We start from the raw sequence: 22,098 nt of genomic DNA, 5'->3' as shown, positions 1-22,098 counted from the left end.
CCGGGCTCAGAACTGTTCTCTCATGACCCCTTATGTCTTCACAGTCTTTATCTGTCACACACAGAAATAAACATATGGCCCTTTGGTGTTTCATTAAGAGGTTACAATATAAGTTATGAATGACACTCACTAAGCGAAACTATATATATATGTATATCTATACATATATACACGTGTGTATATATGTGTATATATATATATATGTATATATATATATATATGTATATGTATATATATATATATATATATATGCATACATATGCATATATATACATACACATATATATATATACATATATATACATACACATACATACACACATATATATATATATACGTATATACATATATATATGCATATATATATACACATATACACATACATATATACATATACACCTATACACATATACAATTATATATATATGGAACTAGTGATTCATATGTATATATATATATATATATATATATATATATATATATATATATATATATATATATATATATCACTATACTACTGCTCTTCTCATTTGCTCTTTTTATCATTGAATATATGTACTGCTGTGTCTTTTAACTGATCAAGTGATTGTAGGTTGTGTAATGGCACAAAACTCAGTTTCACAAGTATTTGCAAGTAAAAAACCAAAATGAATGAAGATAAGGCAATGCATATAAATGATTTGAACTGATGTGCAAACCTTTCTTAAACATTGAAATCCTACACATTTTGTCATAATAATTTACTCTTGAGATACCTCTGAATTGCATATATTTCATGTTTTTTTCTGAGAGTTAAGACTTGTTGCATGATTAAGTATTGTATTGAATTTCTTTTTTGATCTGCTCATCAGTAGCCTCCTTTGCTCACTCACGCTCTCTGTTGGGCAATCTGTGATACAGCTGGCTTCTGTAAATTCACTCACGTTGAGAGAGGTTCAGTGATTTTCAGAATGTGGAAAGTGTGGTTCAGTCATGGAGCAAACAGTCGTCAATTCCTTGGGTTTACGGTATTAGAAACCGTAGATTCATATTAGAGTTTTGCTGTATATGTGCCATCTTGGGTGTGGCAGCCTCATCTCAGTGGGTTGTATCTCTTAGCTCCGTCCCAAAAACTCACCAAGTGAAACGAGATCAGCCAACATAAATACAAATGCTGCTGACATTCATCTGTATTTGTTTAAAGTCTGAAATCCATCCATCTATATGATCTCATATAGATATCTAACATGAGATAATTCAGCATGGAAAACAATTTTCTCCATCTGGAATCCTAAAATAAGTATTTTTAAAGCAATTTCAATGTATAGTGGTGCCCCTTCTCTGGCATTCAGCCAGCCAGAAAAAATACTTTGTATACACACTGGATCTTAAATTGACCACAAATGCACACTGAATTAGGTATTAGATTAAAAAATTAGATTATTTCAGTAAATGTTCCATATGATTGACAGGTGACCAATTATTTTGCCTGAAGTCAGGTGGAATAAACTCAACCTTCCTGTAGAGGGGATTGAAAAAGTTTTATGGGGCCCACTGAAACAAATCATGCCTGTGTAGCACTTGATGTTTCGCTCTAAAATCTGAACCAAAATTGAAAATGGTCATAACTTTTGAAATTATGAATCCTCTCTGTCTACTACTTATCTTAAGGGTTAATTAAAGGTATGCTAGAGGCCATCTATCTACCTTTGGGGAGAGGTCGGAACTGGTTGCCAGCAAATTGCAGAGCAAGTAGAGACATACGTATGGACAACACTGTAATTCCCAAGAAGTTTGAACTCTCCATTTAACACACAAGCCATAATTTTGAAGTGGAGTTAGAAACCAGGAGAGCATGTTAACACCGGAGAAGAAAGAGGGATTAGACAGGAGACCAAGATGAACACCTATACAGATGTCCATCTTCTACCACTTAATTCAAGGATCCAATCACAGAGTCAGCAGCTTCCGAAGGGAAGCCAAGACTTTGCTTTCCCTAGCATCTTCATACAGCTCCTCCAGGAGGATACCTAGGTGTTCCCCACCTAACCATGAGGCATAGGGCTTCCTCCAATAGCGAGGTTCCCGGAACATCTCACGTCCACGGAGCATCCTAATCAAATTCCCAAGCCCACTCATGTGGTTTCGCTTAATGTAGAGCAGAGGCAGCTCTACTCAAAGTCCCTCCCGGATGACCGCGCTTTTCATCTTATTTCTAATGGAGACCCTGAACCCCTGTATAGAGGAAATTTCAGCGGATTGCAACTGGGTTTTTGTTCTTTTGGTCATATTCAGCCACTGGTCAATGCAATAATACCTTACCTGGATTACTTGGGGCATGATGATTAGTAAATCCTCATGACTGCAACACACTATGACTGTCTTCCCTGAAAGTGTTCCATCAATCAATAATGAGTGATCCAAGATGGCAGCGCGCATGGATGCAGCGGCTCTTTGCTCTCCAGTTTGGTGTTCTGTTTTCTCAATAATGACCCTCGTATTGGTCATGTTATTTGGGATTTATAGTTCGAACGCTGACGTTTTGCAGTTAAGCTTTAAATAAACTGTTGACCGCAGAAAATTTGGTTGTTTGGTCGAATGTGAGCAAGTGGTTTGCGCGCATGTATGTGTGCGTTTGCGCAAAAGAGGGAGAATTGGGGGGGGGTGGGGGGTTGAGAGAGAGAGAGAGTTCATGTGAGTGTTGGAGAGGAGTGGGGATAGCTGGGGAGGGCATTGGTGAATGGCTGTGCTATTGCATCCTCCCAGGAGACCTCTAAAACACATAGTCCCGTCGACACACACTCTCACACACGCAAACACACACTCGCGCTGGCTCCTGAACCCGCCTCCCTCATCCCCCTAAAACTCCCATCCCTTTGCCATACCTCCACATCTTCGCACCGCCCCTCCACTAAAGTCAGCACACACGCGCTCTTCTCTGCCAGACGCACCAAAACACCGGAGTGTGTGTTCATGTGGGTCCAAGTTATTGCGCTCAGCTCAGCGCACGCATGGTTCTCGGGAGCATTCGTTCAGGGGCCCGATGCAGGACAGCCAGGAACTCTCCAATGTATGATTGTCCATCATCATTGCTCTCTGATTAGGGCGATTCATGCAAAATTTTAGGCTGTGTTTTCGACGAACATCCAATATCCTCCCCCATCCCTTGAGGGAGTGGAGGCGCGCGAGAGAGGGACGTACGGGAGAGTTGTCCGGACGCGCCGTGAAGCTGCGCGCCTGTTAGGCCGTGGCCTGAGCGCTGGATGCGAATGCGATGGATTAGCAGCAGTCTGGTCCGAACCGTGCTGTCCTTTCTCTTTCCATCTCTCCATCACGGGATTATTTCCACTCTCCACCAACTTCTCCTCCCAACCAAGCTGAGATGACAGAGGAGTGTGTGTTGCGGTGTGTGCTGATGCTCTGCTGTGTGCTCCTCTCGGCCAATGCCAGCAACTGGTTGTAAGTTCAAGTCCTATGGTTATTTATGTCCTCATTCAATGCCAGTTTTCCTAGGTGATTTATGTTCTTCTTCGTCTTGGTCAGTTTCGCAAAGCTCTTCTTCATTTTCATCCTCCTTCAACTTATCAGGACTACACCTCGGGTTAATTGTTAAACAAGTATACACAGTCACACCCAGAGCAGAAACTTAATAAATCATTAAATTCGCTGCATGCACTCACACTCCCAGCAAAAATAAAATGAATAAGAGTGTGACATGTCAATTATATGACTCGCCTTTTCCGTGCAATAATATGATTTAGATTATTTAAATAATTGCCAGTATAGATGAATGGAGGAAACTAGCCTCTTGCCTCCCATTAACCCAATTTACAGATGAAGTGCATGAGTATACATGATCATATAAATTATACATATGTAGTTATATATGATAAGAACTCATCGGAATGTGGTAAGGGGACATCCAAACACTGTAAAAATTACTGTAATTGCTGATTCTGGAATGTGAAATAACGCTGTGTCATCTCAGGTTGTACAAATTCAGCAAGTGGACACCAATGCGTGTTCCAAAATAAGGAATGCACAATTTTTATAAGCCTTTTGCTATAACAGCTAAGTTGTAAACTGGCTTCTATGGTCGCATGTGCATGCCTGCTTTCCACGCAGTCCGTGGGAGGTAGATGGGATGGTTTGGTGGGTTTCTTGCATTCCTCCGCACAATCTTCGCTTCTTTTTTTGTTTTTTTCCTTTTTATACCTTTTTGCGCTGCTATTCCACATTTTATCTACCAACACATTTACAAGACACTCCATTTCATTTCGCAAAAGCTTGCAGTCGGGGTGTCACACTTCTTCTTTTTTTGACATATAGCTAAAGTGATGCTGATGATTTTATTCTCATTTTAGAGCATACTGCATTTCTATAATTCAAAATCAATCATTTATTTTTCTTAATGTGCTATATATACCCAAGGCGTAAAAACTACATCAAAATTCAGTCCAAGAAGCCATGTGAAAGCTTTACCAAACACCTTGAACTCTGTCACAGAGTGCAGAGTAATTGTGCTGTTTGTGACTGAAGGTGTGGTGACAGTAGGCATGTACAGGCAGGCTTGCGGAGCTGCCAGTCCGCTCACTGGGATTACTCCGCAGGGATCGCTCTGTGGACTGTACAAGCGGAAGCTTCACTTTCACCTCCACGCATAGCGGCAGGTATGGGGAAGCCCGATACACAGGGTTGCTCGTTCATTTGATTCATTCATTTTTCAACTGCTCATCCTCAGAAGGGTCGAGGGGGGTGCTGGAGCATATCCCAGCTGACTTCGGGCACCATTGACCCAAGCCAATCGCAGGGCACAAGGAGACAGACAATCATGGGTGCTCTGGGATTGAACCCTCGACCTCAGAACTGTGAGGCCCACGCGCTAACCACTTGTCCACCGAGCATCCTAAAAATAGACATGTTAGGTTTTTTTTTTTAATGCTTGGATACCCGTCAGATTTAAATGATTAACAATTCAATTAAATAATCAGTGTGAAGGATAATCAACTATGGAGATAAAGTGTGAGTCAGATTCAATTATCACTTGAAAGAAATAGCCTAAATATGATTATTTTAAACTTTTACCTGGAATGACCAAAATGTCAGAAAAATCTTCTTAAATTTCTACTGTGAAGTTGCTTCAAAGGAAACAAAAGACAGTCATGGGAATCTTGATAGAGCTTTCCACAAATACATGATTTATATATTCTTTTCATCTGACGGTTATAAGAGTTCAACAGGAACGAAACAATCCAAAAACCTGTCTGTGTTCCCACTTCCCACCACATTTGCACAGAACAGAAGTCATCTAATGGAAAGTTCGGATATCATAGTGATGCACAAATGATCAAATTTTGCTTTAATACCTTATTTTGTCCTAGTATTGCATTATTATCCTTTTAATTGTAACATACAGTACCTTCAAACTTCATCTTTTTTAATGTAATCAAGACAGCCATTCATTTCTCAAATGAATCAAATAAATCATAAATTATTACTCAATTTTCTTTAAGCCACTTTGATGTTAATGAAACCTAATATTGATACACTTTTAGTAATCACACACTTAATCTATGGTAACTATGGTTGCGCCTGTGTGAACATTTGATGTGCGCTATGATTTAGAGAATGTGTTGGCAGCAAGATCATTTCGAAATATGGTGATTTACAATGGAAGATATTCAGTTATTTTTACAGTAGTGGTGTTAAATGTTGGCTTGACACAGCCAAGTGCAGGTAACAACTGTGACGAAAAAGAATTTGGGCATGTGGGGGCCTCATTTCAGTCTTGCGGGAGTCTTCAAGCCATATACAACTTCTGGTCAGGGCTACGTAGGAGAGAAAATGTCATGTGCTTGAAAGGTAAAACAATATTCTGTCCCTTAAGGTCTTTTTATATAAACGGCAAAACATAGTCTGAGAGGCCCGCTTAAGCTATTGCATATGCATGATTCCCCCCCAAATTTTAATGAATTTGTTTTTTTAAAACACGGGGCAATTGAGTCCCAAGTAATACATGATGAATTAATTTTCTTTTTATCCTCCTGGTGATGCACTTGATTTAAAGATGGTCTAGATCACAGGTGTCAAAGTGGCGGCCCGGGGGCCAAATCTGGCCCACCGCATCATTTTGTGTGGCCCGGGAAAGTAAATCATCAGTGGCGACTTTCTGTTTTAGGATCAAATTAAAATGAAGCATATAGATGTATATTAAATTTCCTGTTTTTCCCCCTTTTAAATAAATAATTGAAATTTTAATCCATTTTTTCTTTGTGTTTTTAGTTCAAAAATCATTTTGTAAAATCTAAAAAAATATAAAAATATTTTCTGTTTTCCACTTTAATATGGAACATAAAGAATTTAAAAAAAAGATTTTCCCTTACTAAGAAAAAAGCTCAAATAAACACTTTCTATAAAAAACGGAATATTCAGGGATTTTTATTTCTTTTAATCCATTTATTTAAAAAAATATCTAAATATTATATTTGGGTCTGACCCACGTGAAATCGAGTTGACGTTAATGCGGCCCGCGAACCAACCTGAGTCTGACACCCTTTGTCTAGATACAAGTCTTACAGTGAGGTCGATCGAAAACGCTTGCACAGCCTTGCCCAAATGCCAGGTTTTTCTTATATTATTATTTTTTACTTTTTTATTGTCAAGATAATTCATTTCAGCATCATGAATATAAATATTTTGGTGACAGACTTTGGGCTTCAACCAGAATTATGAACGGTTCCTAAGTGTTCGGACAAAACGTTCATACTTTGGCCCACTTGTCCAGCTGAACTTTTTGTTGGGGTTAAAGATATGCCATTTAACTGTTGACAGTTGCGTGCCAACTCTTATTTAACATTGACTTGTATGTGGTTGGTCCATTTTCAACAATCGCCAGAATATGGAGATGTGTACATTTGTTGTACCACGTGACCCCAAACATTTGTTTTTACTTCCCATCTTTTAAAAGTCTCAATATTACAGTTGGGTTGTACACACATTGGTCACAGTAAATGGAAACTATTTTACAATGATCTCAGTCAATCTTCTTTTTTATAGAACAAAAAAAATGGGCATCTGAACAGGCTGTGTCCACTTTTTTATTTCCACTGTAGGTTTTATTCAACATCTGATCAGCATCATCCTCAAATATGTAGTTAACAATAAAGTGCACTGCAGGGAATGAGCACAAAAGGCATTTTTAATACACAATACTGAATATAGATATAGTATACTGTATACTACACTTCAGTGCAACTCCAAGCTGTTATGGTTTGGTTTTCAACACAGATTTTATTGATGGTTCTGCTGCCATTTTCAGATTTTCTATCACCTTGAGAGACATTCTTGTGTAAAATTCGAAAAATGCGAAGGTAACCGCACAACCCTCCATTTCCTGCAGACCATATTATATATATATATATATATATATATATATATATATATATATATATATATATATATATATATATATATATATATATATAAATGCTTTTGTCGAGTCAATGATGATGACAAAGCCTATGTCCGATTATTGTTATTATATACAAAAAGCATGCAATTAAGATTAATATGGTGTACATTCTCCAATGACCTATCGTGTAATGCACCCTACCGTACCGCAATGTCTTTTTATGTTTGTTAAAAGTATGGGAGGGATTCAAGGATATTTGCCCTCCTCATCACTTTCACTTTCATCAAGTTTCATTATGTCCTTGAAAGAGTACCTGCTGTCTGTAGCTCAAGTATTTGGTCATCAGAACTTGGTTTGTTACCCATGATATTTCATAAATGTGTGTGATGCTAAAGTGTTGGAATGAAGGTAACAAATATCTCAACATTACTATGCTGCTGCTTTCCAATACTTCAGTACTGATACTTTTTTGGGGTGATTTGTCACATGGTTTATCACCACTTTTTTTTCCTTTTTAGAATAATTACATCTATTACTTATTACTTTTATGTGTTATATTGAATAATTATAGCGAGCTCCTCCCAGTCAAAATGGATCTGATGCTGGTAATGGGTTTAAAAAAAAACACCGACTGAATACTAAATAGTTGGGCTATCACCAAATGACTTAATTGACCAGTTTTAGGTTGAAGGGCTGTGGGGTTAGCTAAATCTGATTCAAATTGCCTTTGTTAGCGGTGGGATACATTTGACTGGACAAATCAATATGATTCCAGAAAAAAAAATTACATTGTTGCTGAGAAACTGTTAATGCTTCATTATTAATCCATAGGAAATAAATGCATGGTGGAATGAGGTGAAGAGGTTAAGACAACAAAACACTCATCATGTTTATATGAGGATTATATGGACAGATACTGCTATTACAATACAACTATGTCCCTTAACGTACTACGAGTAGCACTGAAGCGTTTTACGTGTTTCACTCTTGACTCCAATGTGTGTGTGAGCACTGAGACACATGTCCTGTATAACCATGGTGAGGTGCTAAAGAGATGGCAGGGTAACCAGAGAAAGCGGAGACCTTGGCAGTACATGCTGGCGCCTCACACTTTGTTCACATTCACATGACTGCAATGAGGTTGTGACATGTTATTTCAAGCCCTCTTGTCACCGCAGTGTGTGCAATTATCATGGCACACTTGAATCAGTGGGGGAATCGCTCAGGATGACCAGATTAGGACTAGGATTAGTGGAGGGCAGATCATACTGACGGAGAAAGAGCGGGTGGCCGGCCCCCGTGAAAGATGAGATACAATTGTGGCACACCACAGAGAAGTGTGCGAGTCTTTCAGGAGACATAACACACCCTCTGGCGGCGACGTTGGAGGGCTAACGCTCTCCGACGACAATGGCTGTGAACAGCTGATTGTAGCCTTGCTGCACACCATTCCATCTGTTGCATGCCGCCGAGCAGATACGATGTGACTTTCACTCAGATTGTATTTAAAGGAAAATAGAATTTAGATTTCGGCCTGTCTCGAAGGTGAGATCCAGAAATGGGAGGAAAAAATGACATAGTCAAGAACTCCTACATCCAGTTGGCAACTACCGTACTTTTCACACTATAAATCACACGTATAAGGTGCATTTTTGATCCGAAACCAAGATGTGACATCATACGTTAAAATCACAAGAATAACACATTTTAGAGTACTTTTTGTCTGATACCTCAGTTACCATCTGAAGCAAGGGTCCCCAAATTTCATACTTTATTTACACAGTGAACATAAATGTCTCCCTGGATGTGCGTTTTGTTCCATTGTGGCCACCATCTCCGCTACTATATACTGCAAGGTGCTATGAGTCACTTTCATTTTTTTCCTGTTATGACTCAATGGAGGGTGTGGGGTTGCAGGAAGTTTGCATATTCTCCTCGGTCATGCATGGTTTTTCTGTGGGTGTTCCGGTTTCCTCCCACGTCCCCAAACTGGTTGACTATGGTAAATTGCTCCGAGGTATGAGTGTGAGCTGGAATGGTTGTCCGTCTCATTGTGCCCTGCGATTGGCTGGCAACCAATTCAGTGTGTCCATGGCTTACTGAGTGAAAATGTAAATATCAATCTTACTTATGACACATATTTCTCTCAGAACAATCTTTGCGTTCTTCTCTCGTGTCTCATGAGAAAATGAGAAGGACAGTGCAGAGTCAAAATGCACTATATTGCTTCCAATTTGCACATACTATCCTTAGTGTGTAAACACATATCTGACCTTCTCATGACCTTCCTCCACATTTCACCTGGTCTTACATGGAAAGTCTCAGGTATAAAGAAGGAGACTGAGCAGTGATGAAGTGAGAACCAAATATGTATTCTAGCCTCCTACACAGAAACGTCTTTATCCATACAAATATGTGTGTACAACACATAGTTTACATGTGTGATAACTGTGTAAATAGAAAGCTTGATGGGTCGTGTCCAAACTTGCCCACTTTGCATGAATGATCGCAGGCAAGGACATTTCCTCATCTCACCAATGAATGAATGTGAATTTTCATAACCTGAGGAAAAGCTCCTCTAATTTCAAAAGTTGTTCTCTTAAGCTGTCTGATTCATTGCATACAATTTCTAAAATATTTCTACTTCGTTTTGGAGGAACAAACAATGTGCTTATCAAGTCTCTCTTTGGAATATTAATGGTTTTGGTCTGGCGTTCTTTGACACCTTGGGTGTGTGTATGTGCGCGTGTATGTTAAGCATCTTGATGTTATTGGAGGATACTTAACCTGCAACTGATGCTCACTTTTCTGATACTATCTCTGTTTTTGTCCTTTCCATTTAATTTGCCTTCTGACAGATTTATTGCTTAATTATACGTCAGTTGCAGGGTTTCAGTGAAGGAGGATTTACATCATGGCTCCCTTGAAGGGCACTTAGTAATTGAATATTTTATTATTTTCCATCATTCTGATAGTTATTACTACAAATACAAAACTTACGTTTGAAATACCGATACTTGATAAAAAAAATTCACCCAACGTGTGAGGTAGTTAGATTACCCAGGAAAAACATACCAACAAGTGAAAACCATATAAAGAAAAAGCTTAGAGCTGTGATTCTAACCATAGCTTTTTAAGTGTGAGGCAGAAGAAGCTAACCACATTTTCCACCATGCCACCACCATCACATCACTTTACTAAAATATTCCAGCACACATTATACAAAGAAATGGTAACAGGTACACAGTACAGCCAAGTTTAGAAACAATGGATTTAGAAGCAATCAGCTGTTCACAGCTGTTGTGTCCGGGGGAAATAAAGACTTGCAACATGGCAGGCAGTGTTAAAGTTACATCACCTGAAATACCTCAGAGGCCGCGTTCAACTCCACCGTAATGTGAAGTTTAAAAAGCAACCTAATGGAACAAGCTGCAGCCGATTCGTGCAATATGCACTCGCGTGCACACAAGCGCACGTGCTCGCGCAATGATTTCTGGCCTTATAGGGTGATACAACGGAAACGAAGCGAGAGGTTAGGCCATGGATTTTACTGCTTTTAATTTATTTTCCTAAATTGGCCCGAACCGAGGATTTCTGAATGTGTCTGTGTTTCTGCGTTAGGGCTTGTGGTGTTGGCAGGCTGCGTTATTTTTAGGGTGCAATGAGCTCTCGTGGAGCCACCAGCATATAAATAAACTTGACATACGTGTAAGCATATAAACATATTAGCAAATAAACAAACAAATAGTGGCATCACAATTTCTCACCTATTTACAAATCTTGACTTCATCAATTGATTTCTCAAATGAATGACTTCAAGTAAACAGGATAGAACAGAGTCTAGAGATCCAGATGGACTTAACTGAGGAGGATGCCTTACTAGCTCCGTAAAGAAGGTACCACAAGAAACTAGAAAGGCAGTGCCCTCTACAGGTTTTAACATCTCTTGAGCCTGTAGAGTGGAGTGGTACGATTTGAAATGTGTCATTCAAAAAGCCACAGATTTTTTCATTCATTTATTTACTAAACTGCTTTATCCTGACTAGGTTTGCGGGGGTGCTGGAGCCTGTCCCAGCTGACTTCGGGCCAGAGGCGGGGGACACCCTGAATTGGTGGCCAGCCAATCGCAGGGCACAAGGAGACAAACAACCATCCTCATACCTAGGGGCAATTTAGTGCCCAATCAGCCTACCTTGCATGTTTTTGGAATGTGGGAGAAAACCGGAGAAAACCCACAGAGGCCCGGGAGAACATCCAACCTCCACACAAGTGGACCGACCTGGATTTGAACCCAGGACCCCAGAGCACTGAGACCAACATGCTAACCACTCGCGCCACCGGGCCACCCTAGCCACAGATTTTTGTGTGAAATGAGAAAGGACATTCTTTCTTTTTTGTCTGCTTGTGTCTGGAGTCTCTAAGAAAAAGTTAAATAATAGCAAGTTGATTCTAGATACATCTGGAGTTTGGGTTAGTGATCAGGCATAGGTGGATGAGTGGACTACAAATCAACCTTAGAATTGAAAGTTATTGGATTTGACTTTTTGCTCCAACACCCTTATGAGTGGTTTACATGATTGCATGTTTTTTGTCTCCCCAAGTATTCTGGCCTGCCCCCGCAATGCAAAAGTATGCATGTTAGATTAATTTAAGGCTATAATGATGCGACGATGAGTGGGAATAGTTGTTGCGGATAGAGTTAACATAGGTTCCATCTCATCCATAACTTTAATGAGGACAAGTCAGATGAAAATTTGAGCAATAGCTTAAATGGTCGTTTGTCTCGGTGTGTTCTCTACGGCTGACACAGTACGGAAGATGAATGTATGAAAATATGTGGGTTTTTGGCCATTACGGATGAATTTCCTGCTTGCATGGATGGTATTTTTCTCACGGTGCCCTACTGTTCTTATGTTTGCTGGTATGTTCAGTCTAAGATAGCAACGTGTGTCATAAAAGTCTCTTCTGTTTGGATTTATCTCGTATTTTCATAAGGCTGTCGTGGGGGTTCTAAGTGGGAGGCTTGGTTCAATCCACCTGGACTGCAGGGCATTCACAGGCTGCTTGTGTGTTTGTGTTGCATTACACGTCGCGGCCTTCACAACACCACTGGCTCCACTGGGTTTAGGCTCATAGGATTTATGCACCGGAGGCTGGAAGAGAAAAGAGGACGGGGAAGAGACGTGAGCTAATGGTGTGTGTGTGTGTTGCTCTGCCCTTCTATGGGTTGACTCCTCTGCCTGTTGGGTGAGGTGTTTTGTTAACCTCGTCTCAGGGAAGCAAGGGTATATGCAGCAGAATGCAGATAACAGGATGGAGGCCTGAAAATGAAACACAATTGCTCAAGGTCTGTCTGTTCCCTTCCCATGAGTTTACATGAAACGCATAATCTTCCAAAACATGAATGTAAATAGGTTAATGTTAAAATGTAATAACAAACTGTAACCGAAATAATTGAATTTAGCCTGACTAAGAACCAGGAATTTGCAATCCGAGGGGGATTACTGCATTTAAATATTTTACGCAAAACTAGATTAGGATATTGGGAAATCATGATATATAACTACTTTGGTTGTTCTGTTATGATCATTTCTCGATCTATGTAGATGCATTTTTGCTCATATTTGGATTTGCATAATACATACATTTTAAGGTTCCCTATGAAACTGGTTACTTTAATAATGTAGGCCTTCTAAGCAAATCACAATAAACTCTGAGGTCACTTCCAAGTGTGTACTGTATATTGGCGGATATGCTGAGATGCTGTGGAGTGGCAAAGAGAAGGGTTATCAGAGCGACGAGTGGTGAATACTCACATTGTCTAGTTGAGTAGAGCACAGCCTTCAAAGAGGAGGATTATCTGCACTGTTGAGAGGATAAGATGAGATGAGATGAGAGGGGAACTGGAAAGAAAGAGGTGTTTCACCTCCCAAACTGTTGAAAGCTTCAGTGGAAATTATCCATTTTTGTTAATGCTGAAGCTTCATTTTATGCCAAAAAGACCATGATCATGACCTGTGAGGTTTTTTTGTTGTTGTTGTCCAAAGTGATGCTATTTCCCATCTTACATGATGACATTTTTTACTGGATTGGCAATCCTAATGAAAGAAATTAAATATGAGGATATTCCATGCTATAGTATACCATTTTATGGGGTACTATTATGATTATTATCCCCAGAACTATGGAAATCAAGATTCTTAGTTTCTGGAGTATCCCTGGAAAGTGCTATCAATAAGGTCTGAAGAATTCCCCAAGCCTGGGATATGTGCCATTCAATTGCACTGAGACTGACACTCAAGGGCTTTGCAGAGGTATGTGTGGTCTTGGGAACTCATAACCCACTTCTCATAAAAAAGGCATCAGAAACCTTAAGGAAAACCATGTCTACTGAAACAGAATAACAGTGTTAAAGTTAGTTTGATGGCCATTTGTAGGGGTGGAAAGTGTACCACAAAAATCTACTCAAGTCAAAGTTTTGTTACCTTGGTGATTTCTTTTTCTCAAAGTAAAAGCACTAGTGTAAAAATTAAAAAGTAGTTCATTTAGCCGTGGTTATTCCGCCTAATTTTGGTGCGTGCTGGAAGACTGCATTGGCTCTGGTAAAAGTTGAAATGGCTTTTTTCTTGCTTTCACAAGAGCTTATTTGTCACGCAAAAACAGTTCCCTGGTATCCAGGATGGGTACATTTATAACCACATATTTGTTTAAATGTAGAGGCTTAGTAACTAATTACAGCTGGATGTTTCTGTACGTCTGCCTGCATGAAAAGGTAGATTAATATAAAGTGATGGCATCTAAATTGTTGTATATGGTGACATTATATGAGCTCTGATTGTGCTTGTTTAATTTAAAAAGCACTCAATAACCATTAAATCGCTGTTGTTTGGCATACTTTTGGATCTTTCACCGTAGCACTTTTGCCCATATAATAGCTTTTTCAACATTCAGACTCAACAAGCAATCAAGTATGATGTGAGGAACCTTTGAGGATTCAGACAGTACATAATCAAGGCTCTGACCTCAAAGGGGGATTCAGTGTCGGAAATTGTCAAAGCCTATTTCTGTAAAGCACAGCTGGGCCTAGAGATATGAGAGTGAAGTGAGTCGGGGCGGTTGTATGGGTGTGTGTGTGTGTGCGCGGGAGTGTGTGTGTGTGTGTGTGTGTGTGTGTGTAAGTCAGGGCAACAAGACCGATGTCCTTTTCTCACACGTCTTCGATTGTGTGTGTATGCTGTATATCTTTCTGACCTGTCTGGCCTAGAGGTGGTGTCTGTGATAAAACACTTTCCCTCCTCACAGTGTACTCACAACCTGATCTTCATCAAAACATTCTCACAGCATCATGGGAACTGAGCCTGCCCGACATAATCTGAATGGCACTTTTAAGCAAAATCACACATCCATTCTTCAACTAAACGAGTTATACTTGGTCTGTTTTATCAAGATTTAATTAAGGGGTGGGATTTTTTAAAATTATTTTTCCGGTGGCAATTAAATGGCGGCCCAAATACTTGCCCTGCTGTTCTAATACATTTTTTTTTCTCATTTACACGATTACATCGGCTTCTCACAGCGTTGTCAAAAACATTGAACTTGAATTGAATTGAAAATATGAAATTTCCCGAATACGGGATGAATAAAGTTATCTAATCTAATTACTTAGCAATAATGAGGCAGCTCTCTTTTTTTAAATAGTATTTTCCTTTATGCTTTTCCCCCCTACTTTCTTACTGATGAGCATACAAAGCTTGCATCTCATTTATGTTGACTATCTTTGTTATATATTTGAACCCAGTTTATTATAAAATTATCTTTTTTGTCTATTGCCAATGGCTAATATTTTACCTCAAAGAAATGTGTCCTGGAAATAAGGACGTTGCTATTTTGTCTTTGATTTTTTTTAAAATGGAATCTGGATCACACACTTGCTGTGGTTGATGTCCTTTAATTGTTCCTACTCCACAAGGGCTGTTGATTAAATGGTTTCCATTTATTCTGTTTTCCCTCCCATCAGGTACCTGGCTAAGCTATCGTCAGTCGGAAGCATCCGGGATGAAGAGACGTGTGAGAGGTTACGAGGACTCATTCAGAGACAGGTGCTCAGTTTTACGCCATAGAAGCAATACACCTGAATTATTTTAACTGACAAATTGGTTGATGTATTCTTACCTGATAAAGTCATTTTTATTGTTGCCCTATGTTCTCATTTTTCTATGCTGCCATGTCATTATCTCCCTGCTTACTGCAATTCCCTTTCTTCCACAACTTTTCTCTGCAGGTTCAGATCTGTAAGCGCAGTGTGGAGGTGATGGATGCAGTACGCCGAGGTGCTCAGCTAGCGATAGATGAGTGCCAGTTCCAGTTCCGTAACCGTCGGTGGAATTGCTCTACTCTAGAGAGCATGCCCGTGTTTGGAAAAGTCGTCACTCAGGGTAAGTTTCGTTCCATTCAAAGTCCTAAGCAAAATTCATTTGGAATCTCCTTCAACAGCCTCTCTTCATTTTGATCAATCTGTATGTAATAAATCAATGTGGCTACATGTGTGTGTGTGTTTCAGGGACCCGTGAGGCTGCTTTTGTGTATGCCATCTCAGCAGCCAGTGTGGCGTTTGCGGTCACAAGGGCCTGCAGCAGCGGAGAGCTCGAAAAATGTGGCTGTGACCACAATGTACATGGAGTCAGTCCAGAGGGTATGGAAGCACTCCCTCTCGTGTGCAAATACACACACACAAAAAGGCCAAGCACATCTGATCAGAGATAGTTTGAAGAGAACATCTGTTACATAATATCATTTGTAATGATATAGAAAAGTTTTTTTTTAAATAACGCCGGTAGTTTAATTAATCGACGATTAAGCCGTAGAGACGTAAAAATAGCACCGGGAGTTCAAAAACAAATCTTTTGCTTAAATGTGCATTAACTAAAAGTGGTGCTGGTGTGATTATCACAGGCCTATTATCACTGACTCAGTGTTGTGCTGGTGTCAGACTGTGGTTGCAGCCAGACAGCAAAACAATGAGACCTCTTATAAGTCAAATGCAAAGCTGCTGACTTGTGGGTAATGGTTTGCTGGTTCAACACTATGAGGATCACCTCAGACATTTCTAAATGTCATTTAATACAGTATTTTTTGGGGGGGTTGGCTTTTTTTGGTGCTGTATTTTAATGATATTCTAATGTCTTGTCACAGGATTCCAGTGGTCGGGCTGCAGTGACAATATTGCTTACGGGGTGGCTTTTTCACAGTCCTTTGTGGATGTGAGGGAGAGGAGTAAGGGCCAGGCCTCCAGTCGGGCCCTCATGAATCTCCATAACAATGAGGCCGGCAGGAAGGTAACTCGGGTCTCCACTTGTAATGTCATATTTTCACAAGAGTCACGTGCAAAGTCACCCTCTTCACTTTAATGTTGGCTTTTGTAAGGCTTGCACATAATTACCCATGTTTGGTGTATGGCAACCTTGTCAAAACTAAGTTTTTTTGCGGTTGCAGTGGAATCAGTAAGGTTGAGCACAATCCCGTGGGACGCTGATCGTCCTCCCGTTCTATTTTGTTTCAAATTTGACTACAGTAAATGATGGTCCAATGGTCAAATTCTCACTACAATGAAACTTTATTACTGTAACTTGCATACGAGTCAAACAACTGTTGCTAGTAAAATACACGGAATGGTCTTGACATTAACCACACACTGAGGTATTGTGGTTCACACTACGTACATTGAGTATGTGACTTTTGAGGAATTCGAAATTCAAATTTGAAAAGTCGACAGTATAAAGTTATATTGTTAGGGGTGCTGAAACTCAACGACACGCTGTATGATAAATTTATAAATCTTTCAACAACTCAGAATAACATTTTTTTTTTATATTGAGGAGCGATTTTGTTAATGTTTTGTTGTTTATAATGATTTTTTGTGTGTGGAGAAATATGTGAATTTTGAAACAAATTTAGATGCAAATGCTCTTATTTTAAACATTATAGCCAATCACATATAAACAAACAACCATTCACACTCATATTCCCATTTATGGACAGCAGTCATTTAATAACTTCCTATGCATGTTTTTGCGACATAAGAAGAAAAAGGAGTATCCAAATAAAGATACCGCTTTTTTAAACTACTACATCCCTGACAGCAGCGAAACAAATGAAGCAAGAATATTTTAGTTTTTACATCCAATTTGCACATTTGATATCTGCTCTGTTGATTATGTTTCATGAAATAGCTCTTGCTCTGTGGCATCTTCACAGGCCATCCTGGCTCACATGCGTGTTGAGTGCAAATGCCACGGCGTGTCAGGCTCATGTGAGGTGAAAACCTGCTGGAAAGCCATGCCGCCCTTTCGCAAGGTGGGCAACATCATCAAGGAGAGGTTTGACGGCGCCACCGAGGTGGAGCAGCGCAAAATGGGCTCAGCCAAAGTCCTGGTGCCTCGCAACTCCCAGTTCAAACCTCATACTGATGAGGATCTGGTCTACTTGGAACCAAGTCCGGACTTCTGCGACCACGACCCCCGCACCCCGGGTATGCTGGGCACGGTGGGCCGCGAGTGTAACCGAACCTCAAAGGCCATTGACGGCTGTGAGCTGATGTGTTGCGGCCGTGGTTTTCAGACGCAGGAAGTTGAGGTCGTGGACAGGTGCAGCTGCAAGTTTCACTGGTGCTGTTACGTCAAGTGCAAGCAGTGCCGCAAAATGGTCGCGATGCACACTTGCCGATGATGAAATGAGCACCGCTGACAAACGGAACAAATTATGAAGTGCCCGCCTCTGCCGGATGGGACCAACGTTTCAATGGAACCAGGCCGAGTAGCGGACGTGCGCTTGTTTGTCATGCTGTTTATGTCTTCTCAGTTAGAACGCATTGTCTCACCTCCCTCTACTCCTTATTGTAATGTTTAACTTATTTGTTGAGACTGAGGATCTTATCTGGGATTGACTAAGAAGGAGGGAGCAGACTAGCACAGATAAGGAGGGACAAACAACATGCATGGATGGATGTGGTTAAGAGCTTTGGGTCTCAAAGCGGGGCTGTTGGCCCCTGTCCTCACTGCTGCTGCTGCTGCTGCTGCTTCAGGAACTCGATCAGAGTGCTGTGAGTCAAGGATGCGTCCAAAAAAGTCAAACTGCAAATATTGCACCATTTTGTACAGTGGGGCAAATAAGTATTTAGTCAACCACCAACTGCTCAAGTTCTCTTACTTGAAAAGATTAGAGAGGCCTGTAATTGTCAACATGGGTAAACCTCAACTATAAGAGTCCAAATGTGGAAAAAAACAGAAAATCACATTGTTTGATTTTTAAAGAATTTATTTCCAAATTAGAGTGGAAAATAAGTATTTGGTCACCTACAAACAAGCAAGATTTCTGGCTGTCAAAGAGGTCTAACTTAATGAGGTCTCCATTCTTTTCCTGTATTAATAGCATCTGTTTTAACTCATTATCCGTATAAAGACACCTGTCCACAACCTCAGTCTCTCACACTCCAAACTCCACTATGGCCAAGACCAAAGATCTGTCGAAGGACACGAGAGACAAAATTGTAACCTGCACCAGGCTGGGAAGACTGAATCTGCAATAGGTAAAACTTCCATCAGCAAGGACATTGAAGAGGAGACATGGCTGGGTCTTTCAGCATGACAATGATCCCAAACACAGGGCAACAAAAGAGTGCCTTCGTAAGAAGCATTTCAAGGTCCTGGAGTGGCCTGGCCAGTCACCAGATCGTAACCCCATAGAAAATATGTGGAGGGAGTTGAAAGTACATGTTGACCAACAACAACCCCAAAACATCACTGCTCTAGAGGAGATCTGAATGGAGGAATGGGCCAAAATACCAGCAACAGTCTGTGATAAGCCTGTGAAGAGTTTCAGAAAACGTTTGGCCTCCGTTTTTGCCAACAAAGGGTACATAACAAAGTATTGAGATGAACTTTTGGTATTGACCAAATACTTATTTTCCACCATGATTTGCACATACATTCTTTAAAAATCAAACAATGTGATTTTCTTGTTTTTTCCCACATTCTGTCTCTCATGGTTGATGTTTACCCATGTTGATAATTACAGGCCTCTCTAATCTTTTCAAGTAGGATAACTTGCACAATTGGTGGTTGACTAAATACTTATTTGCCCCACTGTATATGGAATTTATCACCATTTTCCGTGTGTGCATGGCTGCACTGAGCTAGGATTTTGTGACTTAAAGTTGCGTATTTGGCACTGGGCGGTGCCATAATGTTGCTCCGTGTACACTCACATGCAAACATGTTCTTGTCTCATGGAGGCTGTTGAATGACAAGTGAAAGCCACTATCATCACTATCTGTCTTTCTTTAAAGCCACGGGCACTAATGTTGCAAAATAAAGATAAAAAAAACAACTGTTCAGAAATAGTTGCTCTAAAAGTGAGAAAATAACACAAACCGTTTCTACGAATGCAGTGGCACTGAACTTATTTAGATATGTACTGCATTTAGTTTATTGCCATACGTGGAAATTAGCTTCATTCGACATTTACGAGTTTTGAAATGTGTATGAAAAACGTATTCAAGTTAGCAAATTGTGAATGATCATTCACATTGTATACAACTGTTGATGGTTACTGGTAAAAACTTTGAGGCTTTGATCTTGTAAGAAGCCAAAAGCAAAGAAATATAAGCACACATTTCCGGATGGTCGTCCTTGATTGGGGCACAGTCCTCCTCTTTTATGGGTTACACTGATTTACATGTATAAAACACATCAGGATTTGTTTTTAGAAATTTAACCATAAGGTCAAACAGAACTATACTCTAACTTAAATCAACCTCCATCAGATTGGGCAATTATTTATCTCTTTGTTTTTTCCATTGTTTGGCAAATTACACAAACATGTATTAAACACAATGAAAACACTAAGATAATAAAAAAAACACTATGGTGTCTGCCAATTGGTTGGTGAGTATGTTCACCATGCATGATGACCGAAGCACTTTCTCTCCAACCGCACATAAAGCCTTCACCCCCGCAGCATCAGACACGTGACCATGTATGAGCAACTTGTACCACCAAAAAGCCACGCTTGCCTATAATAATGTGCTATCATTATAATAATCATAATGTAGATATGTAAAGACTTATACACTGAAGATTATACTGCCTATGAATGTATGTTCATGCTGAATATATGCTGCCAAATACATATGTTGTCACTGACTGCTCTTCCTAAATGCATGTATGAAATGAAAGCAAGAGGAAAAATAAGAAAAATGATGATGAAAAATAACAGCTCCACCACTAAGCTCACACTTTTCTTGGCATTTGCAAACCATTTTGGGATGAGAAATAATGATATGTTACTGAAACTGTGACCATTATGAAACTAACCGTCAGAGGATCACTGAGTCAAGGTGAGCTACAGTATGTTCAAATCCAAAAACCCTTGTCCATATACGAAATTGAATGTTTTTCCACGAGCAAATTTCATTTTAAAATGTAACTATCGCCAAAGGAGCACACGCCAATAAGCTACAACGTCACCCATCGAATTACCATTATAACCATTGTAGTTAGTTTCCATATATCGAATCATATGACCACAGAACCACAGATATCTGGTATCTGGGAGAAGCAGAATGGCCGCTCACTGTCTGGTCTGTGTTGGATTCCTGAAAGAACAGAGGCAGGAACACTGGGATAGACAGGGATTTGAGCAAAATGCAGACCACATGGCACAAGCTGCTTCTCCTTTTGTCCCCATCGATATCTCTCTCTCCCTCTCACACACACACACATTGAGACTACATTCTGCAATAACTTTCAATTACATCGGTTCCATTGCGGTCGTTTACAGCGGAAAGTGTGTCTGTAACTGCAACTTGTATGATCTGTCCTTAATTACGCCACCGAGATGGCCTGTATATATGGTGTAGGTGCTTGTGTAAACGTGTGTATGACCAGGTATGGGAAGGTCACTTCAAAAATATATTATAATACAGCTGCTTGTCACCTGTTATGAAATGAAGTCACTAAGGTCAATCAAATTTAATAATGAAATAGGAAATCTGGGGAAAGGATAGCTTGTCAGTGAGAAGGCCAGGTGACTGTTAACTATCTTTTTTTGGTCCTTCAGTGAATATAATTTTAAAAAAGTCACATCTGTCAAACCTTAGGGTAATCATTATTGTGACCCCTGTATTTGGACACAGATGTTGCATATAAAGGGTTAACTGTGCAGGTTGGCTGGATATTAATGCCACTTGTTCCCAATCCAAAAGAAGACTGGCTTTAAACCAGCCTTCTCCTTGGCCCCTCTCAAACTCCCAGATCTTCTCAGGCATAGTTCTCATATTAAAAGAAAACAAGTTACACAAATGAGACAGATGGTTCTTGTTTGTGATGACAGTTGCATTACTTTCTACTTCGGCTCTCCCACCTTCTACCGACCCCCACCCAACACATCCATCTCATCCCTTTCAGCTTTTGTTGTCTGCTATCTTTATATCTACAGGGTGTTCCAAAATGTTTGACCCCATTTCGTAGGACAATAATTTTGACAATGTTCATTGGAATGACCTCAAATGTTCACAGTTTCAAGTTTTTGTGTGTAATGTTTGACATTATATCTTTTCAGGTTAAGAAATCCTGCTCACTTGAAAAGAAAAGGAATTTTGCGTACTCGAACTAAGTCATATATTTCATCTGCATTTTCAGGGGAAAAAAACA

At 39.9% G+C, this 22,098-nt stretch overlaps 1 protein-coding gene across 1 annotated transcript; it reads left to right on the top strand.

Annotated features, from left to right (window-relative positions):
* The first annotated feature begins 2,921 nt into the window (after positions 1-2,921).
* wnt4 (wingless-type MMTV integration site family, member 4) lies at positions 2,922-18,593 on the top strand. Its single transcript, XM_077603459.1, has 6 exons — positions 2,922-3,438; positions 15,408-15,489; positions 15,672-15,825; positions 15,951-16,082; positions 16,583-16,725; positions 17,645-18,593. The coding sequence occupies exons 1-6, from the start codon at positions 3,362-3,364 to the stop codon at positions 18,113-18,115; spliced, it is 1,059 nt and encodes a 352-aa protein (XP_077459585.1). The 5' UTR covers positions 2,922-3,361; the 3' UTR covers positions 18,116-18,593.
* Positions 18,594-22,098: the final 3,505 nt, after the last annotated feature.

The sequence above is a fragment of the Stigmatopora argus genome, chromosome 6 (genome assembly GCF_051989625.1).
Source record: "Stigmatopora argus isolate UIUO_Sarg chromosome 6, RoL_Sarg_1.0, whole genome shotgun sequence".
Lineage (NCBI taxonomy): Eukaryota > Metazoa > Chordata > Actinopteri > Syngnathiformes > Syngnathidae > Stigmatopora > Stigmatopora argus.
Note: the sequence above shows the minus strand (reverse complement) of the source record. Positions and strands in the feature narration are given on the sequence as shown.

What these genes read in the sequence shown, in the direction of transcription:
- wnt4 (XM_077603459.1), top strand. Translation starts at nt 3,362, where the DNA reads ATGACAGAGGAGTGTGTGTTGCGGTGTGTGCTGATGCTCTGCTGTGTG. An exon ending in GAGGACTCATTCAGAGACAG is followed by an intron (nt 15,490 to 15,671) that starts GTGCTCAGTTTT and finishes TTTTCTCTGCAG; the next exon opens with GTTCAGATCTGTAAGCGCAG. An exon ending in ACATGGAGTCAGTCCAGAGG is followed by an intron (nt 16,083 to 16,582) that starts GTATGGAAGCAC and finishes GTCTTGTCACAG; the next exon opens with GATTCCAGTGGTCGGGCTGC.